Source organism: Lytechinus pictus, chromosome 3, assembly GCF_037042905.1.
Source record: "Lytechinus pictus isolate F3 Inbred chromosome 3, Lp3.0, whole genome shotgun sequence".
In the NCBI taxonomy this organism is placed as follows: domain Eukaryota; kingdom Metazoa; phylum Echinodermata; class Echinoidea; order Temnopleuroida; family Toxopneustidae; genus Lytechinus; species Lytechinus pictus.
In genome coordinates this window covers 46,932,603-46,956,634 of record NC_087247.1, presented here as the reverse complement: position 1 = coordinate 46,956,634, position 24,032 = coordinate 46,932,603, and the positions used below count along the sequence as shown (strand labels likewise).

At 34.8% G+C, this 24,032-nt stretch overlaps 1 protein-coding gene across 2 annotated transcripts in view; it reads left to right on the top strand.

Annotated features, from left to right (window-relative positions):
- The first annotated feature begins 5,294 nt into the window (after positions 1-5,294).
- LOC129255552 (diacylglycerol kinase beta-like) overlaps positions 5,295-24,032 on the top strand; it is a 145,506-nt gene continuing 126,768 nt past the window's right edge. For both annotated transcript variants that reach the window (XM_064097203.1, XM_064097202.1), the window contains exons 1-2: positions 5,295-5,538; positions 22,751-23,231. In XM_064097203.1, coding sequence (XP_063953273.1) covers positions 23,165-23,231 — 67 coding nt within the window. In that variant the 5' untranslated portion in view covers positions 5,295-5,538; positions 22,751-23,164. The remainder of the gene's footprint in view (positions 5,539-22,750; positions 23,232-24,032) is intronic.

Sequence of the window (24,032 nt, the reverse complement as noted above, 5' to 3'; positions counted from 1 at the left end):
GGGGGTATTGAATTGGCATCATAACTTAGAAAGTTTATGGATCTACACATGTAGTTCATGAAACATAGACATAAGGGTAATCAAGTATGTTTTGCACATGTCTTAGGTCACATGATCATGGTCAATGGTCATGTTGGGTCAATTATTATCATATGAATGTTTTATTTTGTGAATAATTATTCAACAGCTGTTTACAAAGTTAGCACTGCTGCTATATCGCATCGCGTAATGCAGGCGAGACTGCCAGTGGCGTTCCACTTGTTCAAATAATATTTTTCTCATTTTTTTCTGCTTTTATTGAAGCCAACTAATTGTCAGGGTGAAAAACCCTATTTTATATTTTTGGTGCTGCTCCTGAATATGTCAAGTTATTAATTTATGTTTACTTGTGACTGTCTACAATTCATTTGATCAATATTTTTGTTCTGACTACATTCCTAGCCATTACCAGAAAATTTTGAAATGCAAACTAGTGATCTTGTTGAAATTTATGATGTTTTTACACCCCCATACATTTTAGCAGTATATATGGTTCATAGATTTATGATATTAATCCAGTGTCGGATTGTATCAAGTACCTACTAAAATATTCCACATAAAAACTTACAAGCTACAGTAAGTCCATTCATCACTGGTGTAAATCCAAGCAGTGAACCTATTTTTCAGGGGGGTAAACTATTGTTTTATTCTCACCCCCGATTTGAATAGTATGACATAGATTTACATCCGTGCCATTCAAAGTCAGTTTTAACTCATAATACATGTATTTTCTGCCATCTTCTCAATCTCTCTGATTGTAGGATATAATATTTTCGAGCAGACTCAAATTTTAGAGCAAAATGCAATCCTCCCCAGTCGAAAATGCAGAAAAAAAGTTAGTACATGTATAATGTTAATGTAGTGCACTTTAATTTATGCTACATAAAGTACATATGAATCAAATTCATAGAAGCCTTGTCCTGTCTGCTTTTATTCAAGAGTATTAAAAAAAAGATGATATTATTTGAAAAAATAAGGGCAGTCAGGTTTGGACAGGGATAGACAACCAATACTTTCAATCGCTTGTACAGACTCCGTCTATGATCAATATGATGCATCTATGGACAGAATGCATATGTAAAAATATTGCAGTGCAAACAGAGAGCAATGTGATCAGTGACATTGAACATTCAATATTAGGAGCTAATCCTCTGACAAATTTGCTGGTATTTACTAAGTAACTCGATACACACAAAAGCATTCATAACAGATAGTGAAAGTGAGAGAGAGAGAAAGGGAGAGAGAGAGAGGAAAAATAACACTGCAAACAAGTATTGAGAGTGAGGGCAGTTGAACGGAGAGATTGAGAGCGAGAGAGAAAAAAATAGGTGCGTGTCTGAATTGATGGTGCGCATTAGAACTCGCTGAACTTGTTGCCACTGTTTGCCTGGCTCTCATGAAAATATGCTCCCCAATGCTGCCTGATTGATTTTGCGCTGAACGAATGAGCAAGGCAGGCGGATGGATTGATGGATAAGGGTCTTGGAGCAAAGATTGAATTCTTCTTTCTTACTCTCTCTCTATCTCTTGCTATGATGTATAGGGATGCTTGCAAGGCATAAGGAATGGGACTTAGGTATTTTGTGTTTAAACTGTGTTCTTGCTGTTAAGTCATCAACTGAAAGGTGAGCTGATCATTTACAATTTTCTATGCAAATATTATGTGTTCTTTGATGTGGGGGGGGGGGGGTAATATTCTGTGGCAGTGTTGAAAATACATGGGAGTGACGAGCGATTTCGCTCTCTTCTGCTTTGGAATCGCTCTCTCAACTGCCTAAAACTGTCAAGTACCGAGCAACTCAAAACATGAAAATCACTCCCGTCCGCGCCCGTCCAGTCTCCCATCCACGCCTGCATAGTAACCAGGCCAGCGCAGCTGCAGTTTTTACTTGCTTGCGTCGTTGCTTTCTGACGTGTAACTGAGTGGACTTTTTAGAATCATTGTTGCTACACTTAAGAAAAATGTCTATCTTGTTTCAAATTCCTAGATATCCAGGGGTACTATTATTCAAAATGCTGCATGGCACCAGGTCTCACGATAACTTAATTAACTTTGATACCAAAAAATTTGCTTCTTTATTTGTCTTTTTGAAGATACGATCCTAAGTTTGCAAGAAAATTAAAGTTCACGAACTTGGAACAAAATCACAGATTTTTTCAATTTTAGCCCATTTTTCAGCGACCCCGCTTCTTAAAACTTAGCCACTGTGTGCTCTGGAAATATGGCGCGGATCCCACAATTTTAAGGGCCAAATTAGGATTTTCAGCGGGGATTTTTGGTGAGTTACAGTGCCCAAGTATGTAAATGTATACGATGTGTGTTGCGGTGATGATTTGTGCTCAGTGGCTGTGCTGCCGTGTGTGGCTTGTGAAATAAATTGACATGTTGACATCAGGCTGCGATGCATTCAATATTTTCAAGTGAGTTTTTATAAAATAAGAAATTGAAAATTATGAAATAGATTCCTCTAGTACAAATTTTTTTTAAAATAAGATAAACTTCATCCTTCCTTAAGCTATTCGATTTAAAATTGTAAGTTGGAACGTCCAGTTAAATTAATACACGAGATACAAACAATAGCAATTGAATAAACAACAATAAAATAAATAGTCATTTACATGTAACAGTTAACAACAATGAAGAAAAAATAAATAGCCATTAAATACACAATGTTAAACATTGAATGAATTTGTGAACAATCAGGACCAAACATGATGCTAAACCATGCACTGAATCCTAATAAAAAAAGAATGGCTCTGGAAGACTGAAAAGGGCTCTGGTCAAATGAAAAATTGCTCTCAATTTTTTTTCAAAATGGCTCCCTAAAAATAAAAAAAAGTAATTTCAACACTGTTCTGTGGAATTAATTCAGAAGTACTTTACCATTCAATGATTCAGATTTATCATTATTTCACTACCTTAATAATGTATGTGAGAGAATATGGATACATGTACAAACTAGAATTCTGTCTTGTATACTGGTACACAGTAAACATTTCTCCTTTTCTTGGGGGGGGGGGGGGGGGGTCTACAGTACCTGATACTATGAAAGAGAATAACCTATGCATAACCATTGAACTTTATATGCACTGTAATGTGTAGGTCAGTTGTTATATCAAGTTCTAAATATGATTCCTAGATCATGCAATTACAGTGTGCAGTATCTTGAAAGCATTTTTACTTTCAAGATAAATTGTTCAATTATATTTGCAAATGATGAGGAAGAGCATGTACACTTGCAGCTACATGCATCAATACAATGTGGATTGAGGAAAATGAATGGAACTATTTTCCAAATATTCATTGTCTATGAGGATTACATGATAAATTGTCCTGTCTTTATACAATCAATTATTGATTCACTTATTTACTCTATGCCCGATCTCTTTCAAATCCAAAGTCATAACTTTCATGAATAATGCAGGCCGCATAATGATATTTCACGAATTAATGGACTTAGGAGTACGGACATTGTGATGAATGGCATGTAGTGGGGTTTTTTTTCTTGCGGCACACAGACAATTGGGGACTGAATCTTATATTGGAGACTTCATGAATGAATCATGACTTTAGCTGGAGGAGTATAATATGGTAGGATAACGTGTATGAAAATTGATAAAGCTCATAAATATTAGACTTCTTAGTGCTGAGTCTTTCAATCCTATTTGATATTGAAACTATATATTTTGCTCGAGAGTACATGTAGGCTATGGTGGAGTAGAAATGTGAAAAAGGATTTTAAAAGTCATTATAAATCAATGAAATATCTGCTTTAGTTTCATAGTAATCTTAGCAAACCACTCATATTGAACTATTTTTAAACTTGCCTGGTATGTTTTTTACAGGAAGTTAATAATGTATTATTCAGTGATTGTCAGAGTAAATAACTCAAACCCCAATCATTTGCAGGCTTGAATATTACATTATTATGAACAATTTATTGTGATACATGCTGTAATGTGTAGCGCATGCTGTACGATGAACCTTGTTCAATCATTCAAATTTTCAACCATGCATGATTAGTATACTTGATGTAATGCACACATGTAAAAAATATGAAAAACATGAGTTTTTCACAGTAATCTTATGCTGCTGTTTGCTCTTTGATAAAAAAGCAGATATCCATAAGACACATGTATATAATCATCTGCTTTGTCAGAAAGGTCTAGCTACAATAAGAGAGTCATGCGATTTTTTAAAGCAGGCTATTACAGACTTGATATAAAATCATGAAGATGGCATGTTGAAGGAAATATTGCAACTCCTGAACTACCTACATCATTTTATTAGAAGTCTGTAGTATGAGAGAAAAGAGAGATATGAAAGAATAAAGAATGGTATACAAATGCACCTGGAATTGACAAAATGGTGCCTTGCTGGTCACACATCTATTGGTGGTTTTGGAAAATGAAGTGTCTGGTAATCGATAGCGGGTCTTGGAGAACATGTGCTCAAACTTTGTGAAGAATTTAGATGATGAGAGGTACCTCTGCAGGGCTAACATGGACTATGTGTCATATGTATGAGTCTTTTAGAGAGAAAGAAACAGAAAAAAAACAGAATACAGAATGTGAACAAGACATTGTTGCCATGACGTCCATGCAATTATTTGATATTTTTTAGGAAGATTGCCTGTTGTAATATATTGTACAGAGAGAACTATTGTAGGGATATTGCTTGTGTTGAGTAATTGATTGAAGGATTATCAATTTTCGCAAATAGTGAACTCAATTTATATGACTACATCTGAATATCAATAGTAATTTGTAAAAGTTATTGTAATCTTTTAATATTTATTTTTGCACTATTTGATTTCCATTTCATGAATGTGATCATGATGTTTGAAGTCACCTTACAACTTGTATCTCCTTCCATGAGTGAACTGCTTGTTCACACACAACAGGCATCATACATCATATACATTGTAGATTATAACGTGTAAAATCTTTATTGAAAATGTACTCCAATGCATGTGAGTGCCTACATGCCTGCCTGCCTGCATTTTGGTGTGGAGGAGGAGGATAATACTTCTAGATGCTCTCGACCCAAATAGCCAACAACTCTCTCAAACTGAGTATTAATGCAGGTTTAAATACCCATGTACATGTTCTTAACACTTGCACACTGCCCTGTAAACTGTACACTCCCACCCTCACTCCCTGTTTTTCACGCTCTCTCTGTCACAGATGCTCTCTCACTTGAACCCCCCCCCCCCTCTCTACTTCCCTCTCCAAGGCTCTCTCTGTCACCACTCACTTGCTGTTGGGTTGTTCCGCTGCTTCGACAGTCGCTTGTGTTTTGGGTATATTTTAGCGTAGCGGATGGGCCGGCCTGCCAATGGATCCTTGTAGCGCAGAATGATTTCTGACGGGCGATAAGGGCAGATGTTATTGCATTTTCTACTCTTGACATTGCTATACGGAGAGATAGAGAAGAATTGGGCATTTAGACTGGATACTATTCATGTATGGTCCCAGGTTTAACTGCGGTGAAAAACTGTAAGTGTAGATAGAATATTTAATTTCTACCCTGTGAGTCTACTATTCTTATTAATGCCATATTGTATCTCCTGCACTTTTACAATGTTCATGTATTATGAACTTGTATGTATTTTGCTGGTTATTTCTTCAAAAGAAAAGTTGGCTTTATACTATTTGACAATATTCCCGTCTCTTCCCTCATCCTGTATTTTTTTGCACTATTCCACTGTTCATGTATTATTGTGAACCCGTGTGTAAGTTGTTGATATTGTTTGCAATGCCTACTGTTTGATCGTATATCCCCTTTCCATTTCTCTTTCTTCCCCCTTTTTTTATACTACTACATTAAATTTTATTAAAGGTTTACTATCATGTCAATGTTATGATCACAAAACACTGCAATTAATTATACCCCCTCTCTCTCTCTCTCTCTCTCTCTCTCTCTCTCTCTCTCTCTCTCTCTCTGATGCTAGTATTTTGACTCCTATTAAATACAACTATACAGACAAAACACACAAGGACACAGGTATACATATAATGCAATGGTCAGCTTGCTGTTAACTATTTTTTCTTTTATTCACATGTACTTTGGTATTGGTCATTAGTCTACCATGTGTACCTCGTATAATATGAATATAGTTCTATTCCTTCCTACAGTTTGATGTTTATCTTTGGAAGATATGAACTTGCTGCTTTGTGAAGTACAATTTTCTTATTTCTTGTACAGGACACATTGTAACAAAGCATGTTACATATAATGGCCATTTGATTGGTTTATGCTTATTAATATTATTATCATTATCATCATCATCATCACCACCATCATCATAATTGCTGTTACTTATATCATTGTTATTTTTTATTTTGTTTAAATTTCAGAATATCAATGTCTTCTATGAGAATCTTTTCACAATAATTAATTTATCATCAAATATAAGATCAAATAATCATTGGGAGATTAATCTTGCTGTGTGAGAAATTACATGAATTTTTATGATTTACAACATCTCTAATAGCGTCCTATATCTTTCAGCTAGTTTGGTGGATTTAATGTGTCCTGGTTCCAATCTAGTGAAATGTCCTGATTACTCATTTGCTCAATTACAGTATCACTCTCCCTTTAGGCCTCTCGTAAATTACGTCCTGCTTGTAGAGGTAGGCAATTATCTATTCTGTAATGGCCATCCTTTCTGCAGTGTTATACACGAACCAAACTGTTATACGCTTACTTAATCATCCACTTGAGGTTATCTTAACTGGGCTTGTATGGGTCAGGGAATTTCCATAATATCCTGTGCTTTGAAAATGAAAATATATTTTACAGAAGCAAGAATTTGTCAATTTCCTCTGAAAAATCATTGAAGATGATTTGCTATTTTTTAATGTTCTATTCCCAAGAGAGTTTTGTTTTATCTTCTTTGTTTTTCAATTTCTGTATATTGCATGTTCAAAATATTTAATTGATGTTCATCACTTGACAATCTTTTCCTTCCCCTCTTAGTTTCCGGATTCCTTGACTTTGTTCCATATTACTTTCACTCATGGACCTGTATCTATATACATGCCTTGAAATACATTGATATGGTGTAAGGGCATTTATATTGGTTAGATTCATGATCTGTGGAGAAGGACCCATTCCCTCCTGATGCTTTATACTCAAGATTCTAAACTATCCATTGTTTATGATCTCTATGTCTTCTTTTCTAAGCAATCATCCCCCCAATGTGCATCTATCGTTATTTTTTTTATTCAATATCATTGAATCTTAATTTAATCATATCCATCTCATACTCTTCCTGTTCTGTTTCTCCCATAGCTTCCTCTGGTTATTTATCTGTCTATCCCTCTCCTATCTCCCTCTCTTTTCTTTTAATTTCTCTGTCTCTGTCCTCTATGTTTGTTTTTTCTCACATATTTCAGACTTTAATATATCTTCATTAGTCTTCTCCATCCATGTCTCATTCAATGAAGTTGGCGATGGTACATAGACAGCTATATTTTGGTTCATTTTTAGGGCGCCGTGGCCTAGTTAATTCAACCCTGTACTCCTGAACAGTGGGTCCCAGGGGAATGCCTAGTGAACTGCTTCATATCTCCACATGAGATCACATTTTCCCATCTTCTTTGTTTTCTTCTTTTTCCTTTAAGATCTGTCATGTTGATTTTTTGCCTGTCTTTGAGATGTCCTTGGCTTTGCCTTCAAACACCATGGGCACTCCTTTGATATTTTCTTTTCATTTGATCAAGAGTGAAACGATGTGCTAAACAGAGATTGGCCCCTCATGGCATGTTTTCTCCCTTAAGAACTCATTTTCTATAGTTTTTCAATGTTTTACCCTTCCCTGTGTGCACACATTTACATCATCGTTTTGCCATGATAGTATTTGACTTCATCATTAATGTTTATTTCCATGATATGAAAAAGCCAAAGTTAAGGATTTCATAGAAATTATCGTCATTGCCTAGTAATTTTATAAATAGCACCATTATGATATTCATTTTTTATATCCCCCAGAGTGGTAAAGGTTTGAAATCAGTTCTTAATCTGCTGCAACTTAAGATGCCTTGCTATAAACATTTGATTAGCTGTTTGTACTTGAATGTATTATTTGTGATAGTTCTCATGATTTTTGTTCTTTAGTAAAGTGAAATCAAATACAGACGATCTAAAAACCCTGTACTATCCCTCCCTCCTTGCTCATTCAAAGATCTTAGCCATGCAATGACCTTGTTTGCACACGGTGCACGTTGTACCAAGAAGGCGTGAAGAAAGTCACCGTCTTGAAGAGTCTGTGGCACCTCGGCAAATAAGGCAGGTTGCAGAGGTTTTAAAGATCAATGTGATCAATAGGGGTTGCCACCCTAATGAGACTGATAGTTTGGTCAGAGCAAACACTGGGTCAGATCAATTCATCAATCTCATACTCTTCAATTTTATCTCCTACTATATTTTGCCTGTGATAGCCAACATATCTTTTGCTCTCTTCTAGATATTGCTCTCATTCTAGTTTTTTTTTTCTATCTCTCCTGCTACTGTTGATATACATTTGTCACTTTCAGCTTATCCCTGGCATGACAATATTTTCCTCTTTTCTTCTTCCCTCTTTCTGTCATTAGTCCCAGGAAATAGTTGATATTGAATATTTTAATTTCCTTTTTTGATGTTATTGTAGTTTTGCTTAGAAGTAGTAAATACATATTATTATGATCATGAGGATTTTCCTAAAAACTTGTAAATAAAAGTTACACTAATGCATTATGCCACATAACATGATTTTAGATATTAATTATATAGATATAGTATTAAGACCCTATGCATAATGCATTTTATCTTGGATGAATTTCATTAGATTAGTTCCAGTTGGTTTTTATCTACATGTAGTTCTTGAAATGCGAAAGACAGCTGTGCTTTGTGTGTACATGTAGATCTGAATGAAGAAAAATGTAAAACAACGACATTGATTTGAATGAAAATAAAATTGGTCAGGTAATAAGTTAGATAGAATGGCTTCGTCTCTATCTGTCCAGTCCAAGTCCTGAATAAAACCCATACTTAATGCCCCAAATGAGCACTTCCGACTCGTAGAATTGGGTAAAGGTTAAAAGTGTCAAGCATACAAGCTATCTGTCTGTATTGACAGATTCTGTCTTCGGTAAATCTGAATCGCGACTAAAAATAAATGGAAAGGGGAAGGAAGTGCCAATTAGCATTTATTCATCCCCTCTTTTTCTTTGCAGTCAAATAGATAACAAGGAGGAGGAGGAGGAGGGGAAAGTAATACATTATATAAATGAAGAGCACCATATGGCTATGGAAAGGGAGAGACCTGGAGACAGAAAGAAAGTGAGAGAGGGCAAGGGAGGAAGGGGGGGGGGGTCAAACATAAATGGAGGGAGAGAGAGAGAGAGAGGTGGGGTGGGGGGGGGGAGTGGATCAGAATCAGGGGAAAGGTCGAGAATTGAAGTGTGGTAGAACTGTGGCAAGGTGAGGAGGGGAAGGTAGTAAGGGGAAGTTCACCCTGACAAAAACTTTATTGTAAAAATAGCAACAACAAAAAAGTAATTAATATCATTGGCAAAGGTTTGAAGAAAATCCATCAAATAATAAAGTTATTAGAATTTTAATTATTTCGATTTGTGATGTCATATTTGAACAGCTTCCCTACATATCGTATGGAAAAAAAAATCAGTGAAATGTCATTTTCTCAGAAAAATTCATAATGGTTTTTACTGTACCTTCACTATATCAACATACAAATCATTTCACATCCATTCCTTAAAAAAAAAAGTAAAGTCATCAAGAACCATCCACAATTTTTGAAATTTATGTACAGTCCGACCTCCCCTTATCCGGATCTCTCTATTATCCGGACGCACACTTGCTGAGATTTTTTTTCAATTCAATCAAGTACGTGAGGAAATGAGATTTCAATCTAAACATAATCCTATACGCAAACTCACATTGATTACATATATTTTCCAATATAGTCTACCTACAACAACATTATTTTTCATGAAAATGTCTCGCCCAAATCACCGAAAGAACTTAGGCAGGATAATTTACCAGTAAATCAGGGCGCAGCGCATACATTTCATCACGTTCTCTTTTTGTTTCTCGGGAAAAACAACACATGTCTCGCTAGCTAACGCTAGGCCTCAATACAGACAGCGCCATCTATCATGTTTGAGTCTACAGTCAGTATAACAATGGCTGACATTGCGAAGCTGCGATACCCGCCGCGATGATCTAATTGTTAAACTTAGTTTCATCGTGTCATTCTCTTTCTTTCAAGGTATGCTCGATGTATACCTCAATCATTTTAGCAGGTAAATTATCCAACCGTTGTGGCCATCGATCGATTTTATTTCCGTAAAAATACCGCCTATTATTTGCACTGACACAGCAGTGAATACTGTCTGTACGCCCTCTACAATAGATAACGTGTAGCTACCACCGTTGGGGAGGCAGCAGCTGTTGGTCTCCCAGATCCGGATAAATCCCTTATCTGGATTGGCGCTGGTCCCATCGTGTCCAGATAACAGAGGTCGGACTGTATTTTATATTACATAACATATGGGGCAGTTGCTCGTTTATGACATCACAAATCCAAAACTTAAAATTCTAATAACTGTATTGATCTTTAATGGATTTTCCTCAAGCCTTCACCAATATTTTAAATCTATTTTTTTCTGCTATTTTTACACCAAATATTCTTCAGGGTGAACTTCCCCTTTAGCAATAAAGAGTAAGGAGTAAAGAGGGTAGCCTGCTGAGGTGATGATGTTTTGTAAATAAATGAAACTATAGTAAAAAAAGGGGTGAGTTTGAACCAAGATGAGCCAAAGGGTATGATTTGCTGTGAAGGAGGAGGAGCTGTGAATAAGTAGGGTTAGTAGGAAAGGGTCCATTTACAGCTTGAATTGTACTTTCCTTCAAACCATTAACTAATCTAGTATTGACGTCAAGGGAATGACATGGTATATCAGAAGTGACATTTACAAAGGGTCACTGATAGAGAATTAACATCACCAGTCTTCAAGGCTTTTATTGAATTATTGGATGTAATGTAAGATTTGCAGAAAATAATATTACACATCAATTCAACCAAAAAATTACACGGGGGCGGCGGGCGAATTCGCCCCGGAAAGTCCAAAAAGAGCCCCGGAAAAGGGCTAAAAACATTCACACGAGGGCGACTGCAAAACTCATAATCGCCCCCGTCAACACTGTATATTTCACAGTGGCAAATTGTCCATAGACTGTGTACAACGAATAGACCGTCTCGGCTCAGCGAATCGGAGACCGCTGATTGGCCAATCGCGCAGATCACGTCATGACTACGTGGTCGCCAAAATAATTCCTTCGGACTGCGTGCGAAAGTATCGATAGCGATAACGATATCCGGTCACATTGTCTACGCGGGAAATGGTCTTGGTTCGTGATCGGATCGCTCCAGTATCGATTGAAAATTATCGAGACTCGGCAAAATCATGCATATTCACGCGACGCTCCGAAACCCGGAAATCAATTGACTTTGTACACGTTGCGATAGACTCTACAAACTCCAACGAACACGATGCTATATCAACGCTAATTCGTAAGATTTTGACCGAAAATCAAGAAGTAATCGAAATTCGCTTACCTGTTCGGTATCGGTGAGAAAATAGATCCTCCGAGAATACCTTTCATAATTCATATAAATTATAGGAAAGTGAAATTCTAGGTCGATTTTGGTACGAGGTGATAGAGTATTGCACACTTGTTTTGGTGGAATACTGTGTGGGGCTATGGAAGGCTTGCACTGCGCATGCTTACTATATTTTCATTCATAAATTGGCTCTCGGCAGTGGCTGGATGACGTCATGTAATAAGCAAAATATACACGCCCGCTAGCGTTGAACGCACCGCATGTACAGTACATCTTGTTAAAGCAGAGCCTGCAGCAGAGCAGCCCTGCACTGCTGACCAGCATCCCTTCAATGTGGCATACACACACACACACACAGACACACACACACACAAACGCAAAAAAGCCGCGAAATAGCTCCAGAAATTGTAGCCCTGGAAAGTGGAAAAAGAGCCCTGGAAAATGAAAAAGTAGCCCTGGAAAATTTTTAAGTTTCTCCAAAAAGAGCCCTGGAAAGAAAAAAAGTAATTTTTTGGTTGCATCAATTCATCATATCACCAAATTCATACCTTCTCCACGCAATCCTCGTGGTATTTATTTTAAAACACGCTTAATATGATTTGACCATTTTCAGAAGTATCTCCCTGATATGTCCCATTTGTTGATAATCCTTGTATACATGCTTAGAGACTTCAATAACATGAATGGTTCTACACACTCTATTACCATACAGAGGAGAAGCTTGTATATGTTTCAAATTTGTTGCCAAGGTGACATTTCATCATTGAAATTCATCTGGTTGCTTTTTCATCGGCTTACCCATTATATCAATTGAGTTGATAGTCAATGTATATGAATAATGGTTACTTTGTTTTCTTCACTGTTATTCAAAGTTTTGCATGGATTTTCCTTCAATTTTCTTGCCCTTTCCACTGGTTTTCTATACTAAAATTGGAGGATCAGAATATAAAAAAAAAACATCTTAACCCATGAAATAACAACTTATTTTGTAGTTAGAACATGTTTTCAGGGAACTAATGACCTTTTTGAGGGATTTGAAATTAAGAATACTGATAATAACAAGGGCAGATATTGATTTGAGATTTTGGTTTTTAAGTACAGATCTCTTAACCATACCAAATTTGAAGGAAAGAATCTTAATTTTTACCATTCAGGGCTCTTGTTTAGATAGGATTTTCCTTTTTATAGTAATAGTTTTACTATGTAAAACCAATAGGAAATGTGTTTTTGTTTTGCTATTATTGAGCAAATTCATACATATATAGAAATGTACGAGAGGTCATTGCTCCCCCCTTCCCCCAGCTTATATTATCATGCTCTCTCCCACTATTTCTTGTCTCTATCTCTACTTTGCTCATCCATCTGGAGATATCCAATGAAGCGTATTAAAAAAAACCTGAAACCACTACCAGAAATAAATTGTTAATGGCTTCTTGATTTGTGTATATTTGCAAGAGAGCGTTCTCTGGCATTATCTAATACAGTCATGCTAATGGATAAGCTATTGCTTTACCTAAAGGGATCCTGACCTAGCCCTTCAGGCTATATGGGTTTCCACCATGTTTTTCTTTCACTCGTTTGTTTGTTGTACTTATTAAGGTTGTTTAGACAGATTAGTAAGGCCAATTGATGCATGTAGTTTTAATCTGTAATACACATGGGATAATGTTAAGGATTATTGATGTGCTTAATTTCAATGTGTACAAGTTTTTCTATAATGTTTATAACTGACACAAAGATTATGAATGAAGTCTTGTCTAAGTGAATAAAGGGGTCTCACATTTTGCGTCATTTGAATGCTGGATTGTAATGACGCTAGAATTATGTTCCATTCACACGGCTGATTAGGTTTCGTGAATTGCACCAATTTAACATTTTCAAATTTTGCATTCACATGCTCAAACTTTCTCATTCGAATGACGCAAAATGCATACGTGTGAAACCCCTCTAAGATGAATCTGAAGTATAAAGTTTCAATCTGAAAAATGCTCTAAAAAGTTTGAATAATACTAGATAGATGAGATAGATAGATAGATAAATGGCTTATTATCAATAAAAATCAAGACATCATTGCAGCTAAGGCCGAATTACGATGTATTTACAAAGTAATAATGACACAAAAATTGTTCAAACAATAACACAGATAATTACAAATAAATAATACAGATTAAGTATAGTATTGAAGTTACTTGTGTTTAGGAATTTTGGAATGGAATATTAACTGGAAAATAAATTGTGTGTCTGGGAAATGACTAGTGGGTATGCCATTGTAATAAATATTAAACTATATTATAATAAAAACGGAAAATATTCAACAGTTTAACGGAAATATAATGTTCTCATTTCCTTCTTGTAATTTATAATATATACTACAGTTAAGAATATAAAAGTGAAATTCTCAGCAAAAATTGTAGAGACAAGATCAAAAGTGGCATCAGCTAAGCAGTGCCATCTTTATAATTTAAAATTTGAATCTTCTCATGGTGCTAGTCAAAGTATGAATAAACAAAACAAAATGTATTTTGGTTCAATGTCCCAAAACAAAAACAAAGAAATTTGTGTCCTTTTAATTAGTTTAATGTGTATGAACTATGAAATACTACCACAGTAAGAATGGAGAGAATTTTTTTTTCTGTCATCTATAAAAAAAAGAGAGTTAATTGATGAATGAAATTCAATGGCGATATATGTTGGCATTCTGACCGTTCTTTCCCGCCTCTCATCATTAAGTTAGGCATAACCTTTTTCGTCTTTCCCATTCAATACAACCGATCAACTGATTCAATCTAACAAAACCTTCTGCCCCACTTTCCAAACACTTATTAGATCTCTCTATTTCAGCTTAACTCTTTAGACATTATGATGCATGCTGTTCTGCCCCTGTCACAGAGAACTTAATTCAAAGAACTTTGCTACCAGTAAATTTGCATAATACCGTGGATTTGTTGAATCAAAGAATGACATTTTTTAAAATTAATACATATATGATAAATGAATTTGACAAGCCAAGGGCTTTTTATGATTTTCCCAAATCTTTTGCATTTATTTCCAGAACTTTGTAATGTAATTTCCATCTTTTTCATTATATTTGACAAGCCAAGAGCTTTTTATGATTTTCACCAAATCTTTTACATTTATTTCTGGACCTATGTAATGGAATTTCCAATTTGTTAATTTTTTTTTTAATAAAGAGCAAAAGAAATGAATAGTAATGGATTGCAACCGCAAATAAATTACTTCCCATGAAATGTTAACAATGTCAAATGTATATTACAATGTGTTGCAATGTTGAAATAGAAAAAAATCTGATAAACAATCTATGACAAGCCAAGGGCTTTTAGTGATTTTCTGTGTCTTTGATAATTATCATTTGAACCATCTGATGTAATGTTCTTTAAAAAATTAATGAAATGGAATACAAATAAGTTTCTTCATGCCAACTGTGCTATTTTTTCTTCAAATTTCGAGTGATTTTTCACTGTGTCATTGCATTATTTGTTCTGCCAAATTTTGGTGCTTCCCCTTCATTTGTGATAAAGTGGGTTAATAATGGGCATTGGATGACACAACACTGAAACAGTTCCTATTTGATTTATTATTATTGAATTAAAGCAATGATGTGGTTCTTGTTTTTATTTTTTGAAATAAAGAAATTTAGAAATTTAGGATTCACTCATCAATGACATTAATTTAGATTGATGATGATATTGTCCGAACTCTGTCATATCTTTGTTTGCTGAAACATGTTTTTGACTGTAATACAAGTACATTGTGTGTCTTGACTGTGTGATCGACCTTAGTGCACTTTAAACTTTCAAGACTTTGATTATTTACCATTTAATGTGTTTATGGTAGAGGTCAATCTGACTCCTGACATTCAACTTTTCAGGGTTTACCATTGCTTGTTAGGAAGAGATGACCTTTGGAATGATACATGGTTACGCAAACGTCATCATCATTATAGCATATGATTGTTTGCAGTAACGTGCATAAACAGAAAGCCGTATGGACAACCTTTTCAAGTCAGTCTCCTAGGGTTTATGTTCATATACTCCCCAAGGCCAATGGTAATTGCTTATTAATTCTGTTGATAATTGAATCTTCCAATGTATAGTGCTGAAGGAAGGTGATAACTCAATCAGTTATTATCACATGTATTAGATCAATCAAAATGTCATGCTTGATTTGAAAATGCATGTTACATTCTATGAGATTAAACATTATTTTTTAACTTACAATTTAAAACAAATATGTGTATAATACCACTGGGGAAATTAAACAAGTGTCATTCAAAAAAAAATAATCAAAGGTTCAGGAAATTGAAAATATGGTTCATGGCTTGTAATTTCTGAAAAAAAGGGAAAAAATTGTCTGAAAATGGAGGAAAGTGCTTATGAAATATGAGTATCAGCTTTCAGTGATTGAAAAGAACCCCAGCCAAAGCAATGAACGTGATATGAGGCTGGTTCTATAAGACTAAACTCACTCGGTGTTAGTTTTGTAAAGCTACATTGGGTGTTGGAGCTCAGAAAAGTAGCTTGATTCATGCTCTTGACACTAACACAAAACTTAAAACCATCAACTGTAATTTGTTGATCTTCACAGTTCTGCTCTACTATTCCTCCCACACATACACACACGTACCCTCCCTACATACACACGCCCACACAGACAAAGATATGCTAGTTGTATTCACTTTTTTTTTCTTTTTGCCATACCTTCTTGTACTTCTGTAATACAATAACCTTTTCATTATCATCAATAGTTTTTTTTTTGCTCTGGTAATTTGTGATTCTATTTTTACAGCTTCTGTGGGCCACAGGGTCAAAATATTTGCCTGAATGATTGGTATTTTGTTTTCCCTGATAATTATGAAGAAATATGGACCTTGAATAACTGATGTGCATAAATTTAATTGACCACAATAAATGTATAAATGAATATTGCCCTTTAAAAATGGCTTTAAAATACTTCCTTTACGTTAAAAGAAAAGCAAAGTGCAAAAACTAAATTGATGACAGTAAAGTTGTAAAGAATTGTTTTATAGAAAGATTACCCTATGTATGATATAAAAAAAATGCTGTGGAATAAATAATGTCCTTTTTATATAACAAGAGGATGGCACTGAAGAAAATATGACTTGAATTAACAAGTCCATTTGTTACTGTATTAAATGTTAGTTATATTTAGAGTAATGGGACCATCATATGAATGATGATTATCTCTCCTCAAATGGTAAATAACCCTGAGAATGGTATCAAAACAGGTAATTCAAGTTTCTGCTTGATCAGTTGTGCATCAGGCGGAGTGTGGATTCTTAAGGATACTGCCAGGACCAGTGAAGCAAAGCATGAAAAGTGAAATGAACTGCCAATGACCGATAACCTATATCTATACCTATACTCTCTCCTGGTAGGCCTTTGTGTGGTTTGACACCTGCTGGATCATACAAATACCTAATATTTTCTGATCAGGAAATCTCCTTCAATCAGAAACTACCTGGTAGTACATGTATGCTGGTATGAAAGCAAATTTCTTGAAAATCCCCTATTGATTTCCTCATAACACATTGATTTAGTACTTCAAACTTTCAAAGAAAATGGAACAATTCTGTTTATTTATTGCACTTTATCTTGTGTGTTTGTTACACTTGCCTCATGTGAATATGCATAGTATTGTTGAATATATTGCTGGCAACATTCTTATAAACCAACAGCCTCTGAAGACCTATCCAGATCAGCTTTTGCTTATTTTATTTTGCTACATGATTCAGAATTCATGAAAATGGTGATATTGGTTCTTAACAATTTGATCAAGGAACCAAGTTATTCCTGTAGTAAGCCCATGTGGGCTTCCCATAAATGATTTGTACAGAGAGGGACCACCAAATTCCAGTAGACATTTGGTTGAAAAATTGCCATAAACTTTTTTACCAATAGGGACCTGTTTGGTAAATCCATTTGTAAAATTACTCTTACAGATAACAAGGATAGATGTATGTTGTGCCAGACTAAGAGCACCAAAATTGTCATGATGATTGAGCCTTCTCTCCAAAAAATTATTATGATTCTACTAATTTCTTTTGTTTTGTTGCAAAATTCATACTTTGGAATAGGCTGTGTTATCATATTGAAACATCTGATGAATATGAAGATAATTGATAATTTGGCGTGTCATACTCCTTTTATTTGTAAAGCCATTTGTTAACCTTGAGTGTATAAGTTTATGAAACAAACCCCTGATTTTTTGTTGAAAGAAAAACCGGTAAGAAAGGATGGGAAGATTATTTTGCTTGAATACACCTTGTTCATTTAATGTATTTATTTCATGTTTACTCATGTATTATTCAATTTTTCTTTATTTAATTTATGCAATTTATTTGAATTTATTATCATTTTTCGGGGGCCTTAAGAGATTAAAAAATGTAGATTAGCAAAGAGGAAGAGAAACATGGGAGAATGAAAGAATGAAACGGTTGAATGAAGATGGAAACAAAAGAATTGCTGAAGACAGTGAGCTACATTTGAGTGATAATATATCAACATCTACCATAGATCTATTGTGGGACTCCAGAGAGAGGGGGAGGGAAGCATGTGTGTGTTTATACTGTGTGTTTGTGACTTCCGTGGTTGAAGGGGAATGTAATATACAATGTCGGTCCCTGTTAACCCATTGTAGATGTTCCTTCCATCCCTTTGTTCTGCTTTGGTGGGAAGCAGCAGGTGAATTCCTGAAAAGTACATTACACAGGGTAGTCAAATGTCATGGCAGTGTACTGTGCTGTGTGTGGTTTGAGGGTGAAACAAATGTTGATGTAAATAATGGTTTGTGTCTCTCTCCATTAGGGATTTGGGAAACGGAAACTTTTATAGGGTTGAGTGAGGGGAAGTGGGAGGAAAGATTATAGCAAATATGCGGGGTTAGGTTGGCAGATGGAAAGCAGCATATCATCTTTCCAGCATTCACTTTCACAAAAGATGATGTAATACAATAAATTTTGGATGTTGCTTTTTTGTGCCAATAGTTCTCTGCCCTAGTGCCCATTCAAGAATGGTGAAATTCAGTGTATAATTCTTATTCATAGTTAGGCCAATCCAAGTCCCTCCTTCCTCTTTGTATACATATTTTTTTTATAGCAAATGCTAAATATGAAAAAGAAAATCAATTTGAATTTTATTTGCCATAGATATAGTGTATAGAGCTACTATTTTGTTACTTATTTGTTTTATCTGTTAATGTGTAAAGTTTTATATTATATGGCAATAAACATGTTTTTAATGAGAATTTCATACAGATATTACACACAGTGGTTGGGAAAAAACAAGAAACTAACTTTATTGTGATTATGTTTGTGATTGCAAAACCAATAAAACACACAATTAAAAAATCTTATAAATATATCTTAAAGAGAAATTCCAGTATTTGCAGTAAACACTGATTTCATGAGAAAGTCTGTAAAACAAGGCTTAATTGTCAGTATATCATCGAGGATCTAGATCTGGTACAGTTACATAAACTGAACTTTGTGAAATCTTGAAATCTACGCTGAAAAATGTTCACACTGAAGATCACCAACACAGATAGGCACACGTGGGACAGTGTATTATTATTGCTAAAATAAAGACCCGACGGAAGTGACCGAATCCGCGCTTATTTTGCTTATTTCTCAGCAATTACACAATTTCTTCCAGAATCCTTTGGCACATATTTTTTATTCATACAAACAGACACTTAGGTGGTCATTATATTAGATTCTGTAAAAAGTCATTTTTAGATCGTTACCAAAACTGGAATTTATCTTTAACCTCATATTGATTTAAATTGCAAAGGGTGATATTTGATTCTCAGACAATTTCTTCCATGTTGAAAAAACAAGATGCAAAAGTTAAGTATAAATATATGAGAAAACAGTAACAAGTATCCATATGTTCCATGAGATAACATTTCTACCATATGGGACTCTCGTTGCATTTAGAATGGTCAGCGGCAAAATTTGGGAATGCTTGTCTGTGCTCGTAACTCAAGATCCTTATCTAAAAACCACGCTCATGATTCTAAGCCTCGACTATTTTCTTTCTTTTTGTTTTTTCCTGTGTCATCTCCCTAGTTCACTGTGTATACCTGTCACAGATGTATGGCTCATTTGACGCGCGTTCATATAATATGTAGCCTTATTATGACAGCAATCGGAAGGGTGAAGAAAAATAGTCCCCTCCGGTGAAGTTGATTTCATTTTATATTCTTCCTCTTAAAGGTTGATTGCATACTCATGAGTTATTGGCAACAATCACCCTGTCAATCTAAAAAATAGAATGGTTTAGAATAATTTTCCAAATTATTCTCCCTTTTCCTTGCTCATTTCTGAGTTTTAAAAACAAAACAAAATTCCAACCCCTCCCTATATCATTACAAATAAGTGACATGAAAAAAAACCCCATAGGCCTACAAGATTTTTATCAGAATAATCCACATTAGGTTTATTATATGGAAATACAATAATTGTCTTACTAAAAGCTCTTCTGAATCAATGGAGATTCTTTCAATATGGTTGACACAGAGGTGGAAGTGAATAGCAAAGGTACAGTAGCAAGCTCCTTTAAGTGAAGCTGGAACCATGAAGTCTCAAGTTTAATGTGGCATGTATAATCTGTTTACTGCAGGATGCCAAGAAAAATATGGAGATGAAATTCATGGTACATTTAGTCAAAATGTAAACGAGAGAAACCTTTATTACAAACTTTTGAAATAGTCCAGAATTTAGGTAATTTTGATGTATGCGTTTTCATTTCTTTTAAAAGAAACGATTGTAGAGTATGATGTTGAAAAGGCCAAAGGGAATTTTTTTTCATTAAGCTACATTTCTTGTGATATAGAGATTTACATCAGTAATTTGTGTTAACTAAAAAGATGTAATGGAACATTAACATTGAATGGTTAATAATAATTTATTAAACATGTTGATTTGCCATGCATTTGCAATTAGACAGTCTTAATCATTAAAAATATTAAGAAAGGCATAAACGGATCTCTTTATATGTGTTTGTCTTAGTACATGTAGCTTTAAAAACATAATTGTACACAATTCATTTAATTGTAAATATTTTTGACCTAATATGAAAGGCCTTTTAGTATTGATAATAATTATAATAATTATAATGATAATAATTGTGTATGCATGTATTCTGTTGCATTCATAGACCAGGGGTTATCAGGCACCCAATCAAAATATGTCCTTATAAATTTGCACATCTCCAATAGAATAAATTAATTTATGTTATCACAATATTTCAAGGTATACACATCGGGATTAATTGAATAGTGACAACTGGAATGCAATTTTGGGAGGATTTATTAATATTGGAATTGGGCTTTCTTGTCATAGAAAAAGATTTGCCTTGGTTGCACTACGATTCAGTCTGTGAAAGTCGAAATACATTTCACTTGTAATTGAACACCATCATTGTCATTGAAAAGAGTATTTCTTTACTTTATAAATTTTTGAAAGGAATAATAATAATTTGACCTGCTTGTATACTATTCATCTCTTACTTTTTCTCTATAAGCGCTCCATAATAATGCAGCATAATTAAACTTGATTTAGCAGAGCAGCTGTTACAGTAACACACTTGTGTATTCCTCTTTAGAAATGATTTCCTGCCATGCCCCTATTTCCCTAACATGGGTTGAGTGTAGCACAATATAGATAAATGTCTTGCTGAAGGAAATAAAATTATGACTGAGATTTGAACCCACAACTCTGTGAATGAAAGGCAAGAGTCAGTACCAGTAGGCCACAATGGTCCATGTCAACTCTGTTTTTATACTGAATCGATATTTTTCAAACTATGTTTAAGTGTTCATGTGAAAACTGCAGTCGTTAGTCCTGAGGCAGGAATCATACATCTGTGTCTTTGACTTTGTCTATTTTTTCTTCTCATTCTCAGAGAAGAAAAAGAACTTTTTTTTTTGGTGTGACTGGCAAGTTGACCTGTGACATCCTTTCCTTCAAAGGTGTAGTGATGCATGTGAATGATGAAGGAAAGTTGCATGATTAGGATAAAAATGGGTGAATTAATAGGGAACAGTTTCATGCCAATTATTTCTTTTCAAAACCAATAATTTTTCATATAATAAAGGTATGAGCAGTTTGTCTGTAATCTTCTAAGTGCCAAAAGCAGTCTTCAACTTATAATGTGCAGAATTTGTAGCGAGGAAGAAGAATGAAAAAATTGCATGGAGTTAATTACTTTGTATACATCAAAGCTATGATTGAAACCATGTGGGTATGTTGGTTTACTCAACTGAACTCATTAACAAGAGTTCAAAGTACAGAGCATGGATAATTAATAAGATCTTAATGAACTTTTGACGGTGATAAAAGCAGTGCTAGATTGTCATTACCCAAGTCATTTTCCCTTTATCCTTTTTGTTCTGTTACTCCCGTGCCACCTCTATCCATCTAAGATCTGGATTGTTATAGCAGGCGCCTGCCTTAATTCAAAGTAGAAATGTAATTACTCTACTCAGTTGCATATTATGTGTATCTCAAGGAATGGGAAAATAATGACCCCCTGTAGGTTTTGCCCTCAGATAAGCCAGGTCTCTCATTATGCTCAGAGTGTTTTCAGAAGTAAACAAAAGTGTGTTTGGGATATGTGTTCATTGCCTTTCAGCGCTAGCTATTGTAGGTAGGTTAAGACTAGATTTGTGACAAGGATTCTAAAAATTTGTTTTCAGTCCTGCCAAATCGGATATTACTTGTGAAATATAGCAGCGCATGGATTGTGATTGATGACATATACATGTAGTTAGTTGTGTGGGGTGTTTGTAACACAATGCCTTTGATTTAATGAATTTAAAGGGAAACTTAATTAGTAATCTATTATCATGGAAATAGATTTGATCAATTTCATAGGTTCTTACTTCTTTTAAAAATAACATACCATACATTATGAATCATAACATAATAATCTTTTTTTTTTATTCTCTTTTTTCTTGTAACTCTTTACCTCTCTGTCTCACTCTTTCCCTCTCTCACACTCTTTCTCTTTCCCTCCTCACACTTTCTCTCCTCACCACAGATATGCAGTTCCAGACATCTGATTGACCCAAATTCCTGTGCCATGCCAACACCATTTTGAAACCAAGGTTTTATTTAGGATTAGCAATACCCCCACCTGGGTGTTCTCGGAGAGTGGCAAAAGGAAGACTGAGTCCCAGGAAATATCTTCTGAAATCAAAAGCCAACACTCGTCAGGAAATATCGGGCAACAATGGTATTTCAATCATAAAGGAAATTGTGAGAGATTTTCAGTATCCATACCCAAATTCCTGATTCCATATGGCTTGGAAACATTGTATTCAAGTAGCCTAGTGGTTGTGAAAATTGAGAAGACGGTTACAACATAACGTAATTGCTGTGGTTCGCTGGGAATTTGGTCATAAGTTGCCGTTGGCGTCTTGGAGCTGACCACGGAAGCATTGACAAGTGAGGTATGGCTCTCTCAATATGGGACAAGCTAAGCCCCAATGAATTTGAGATTCTCCTCGACTATGTGAGCTGTGAGTATGATCTATTTGAATTTTTACCTTCTCTGTCATATTTTCTCATATCTGCCTCTCAATATCACTTCTAATGTTTCAATTTGCTAAGGTTTTTTTCAATAATATCTCACCTCAACATTATCCCTCCCTTTTTCATTTTACTTAATTAATGTTTCTTGTTTTTTCTTTCAATTTTACCCATTGGCATTGATACTAAATGTTATATCCACCCCAAATGTAAAATGAAAAGAGAGCAATTAAGTATGAGCAACTGAATATTTTATTAAAAATGAAAAAAAAAGAATTGTATTTTCACTTATTTTTAGCCCGTCGTCTTTCGTCCATCCACAATCTCAAAATGCTTCTTCGTCATTTCAAGTCTGATTTCGATTCTACTTGCTTTATATGATAGCACCTGGTGGGGATTCAAAACTTCTACACAGAATTTTGAAACGCATTAGATATGCTTATTTATGTGCATTGTTCAAAATTCACCCAAAATGCTTCTTCCTTTATTTGTTTACCAATTTTGATTTTTTTACCATCTGGTAGGGCTTCATGAGGTTCACCAAACCTCTACACAGAATTTTGAAATTTTGAGTAGAAATTTTGTTATGCTAATTTATGCGTATTTTTCAAAATTCACATAAAATGCTTCTTCTTTATTTGTTGATCAACTTTGATTTTTTTTCTTCCATCTGATAGAGCTTCATGAGGTTCACCAAACTTCTACACAGAATTTTAAATTTTGAGTAGAAGTTATTTATGCTAATTTATTCATAAATCACAGAAAGTGCATCCTCTTCTCTATTTGTTGAC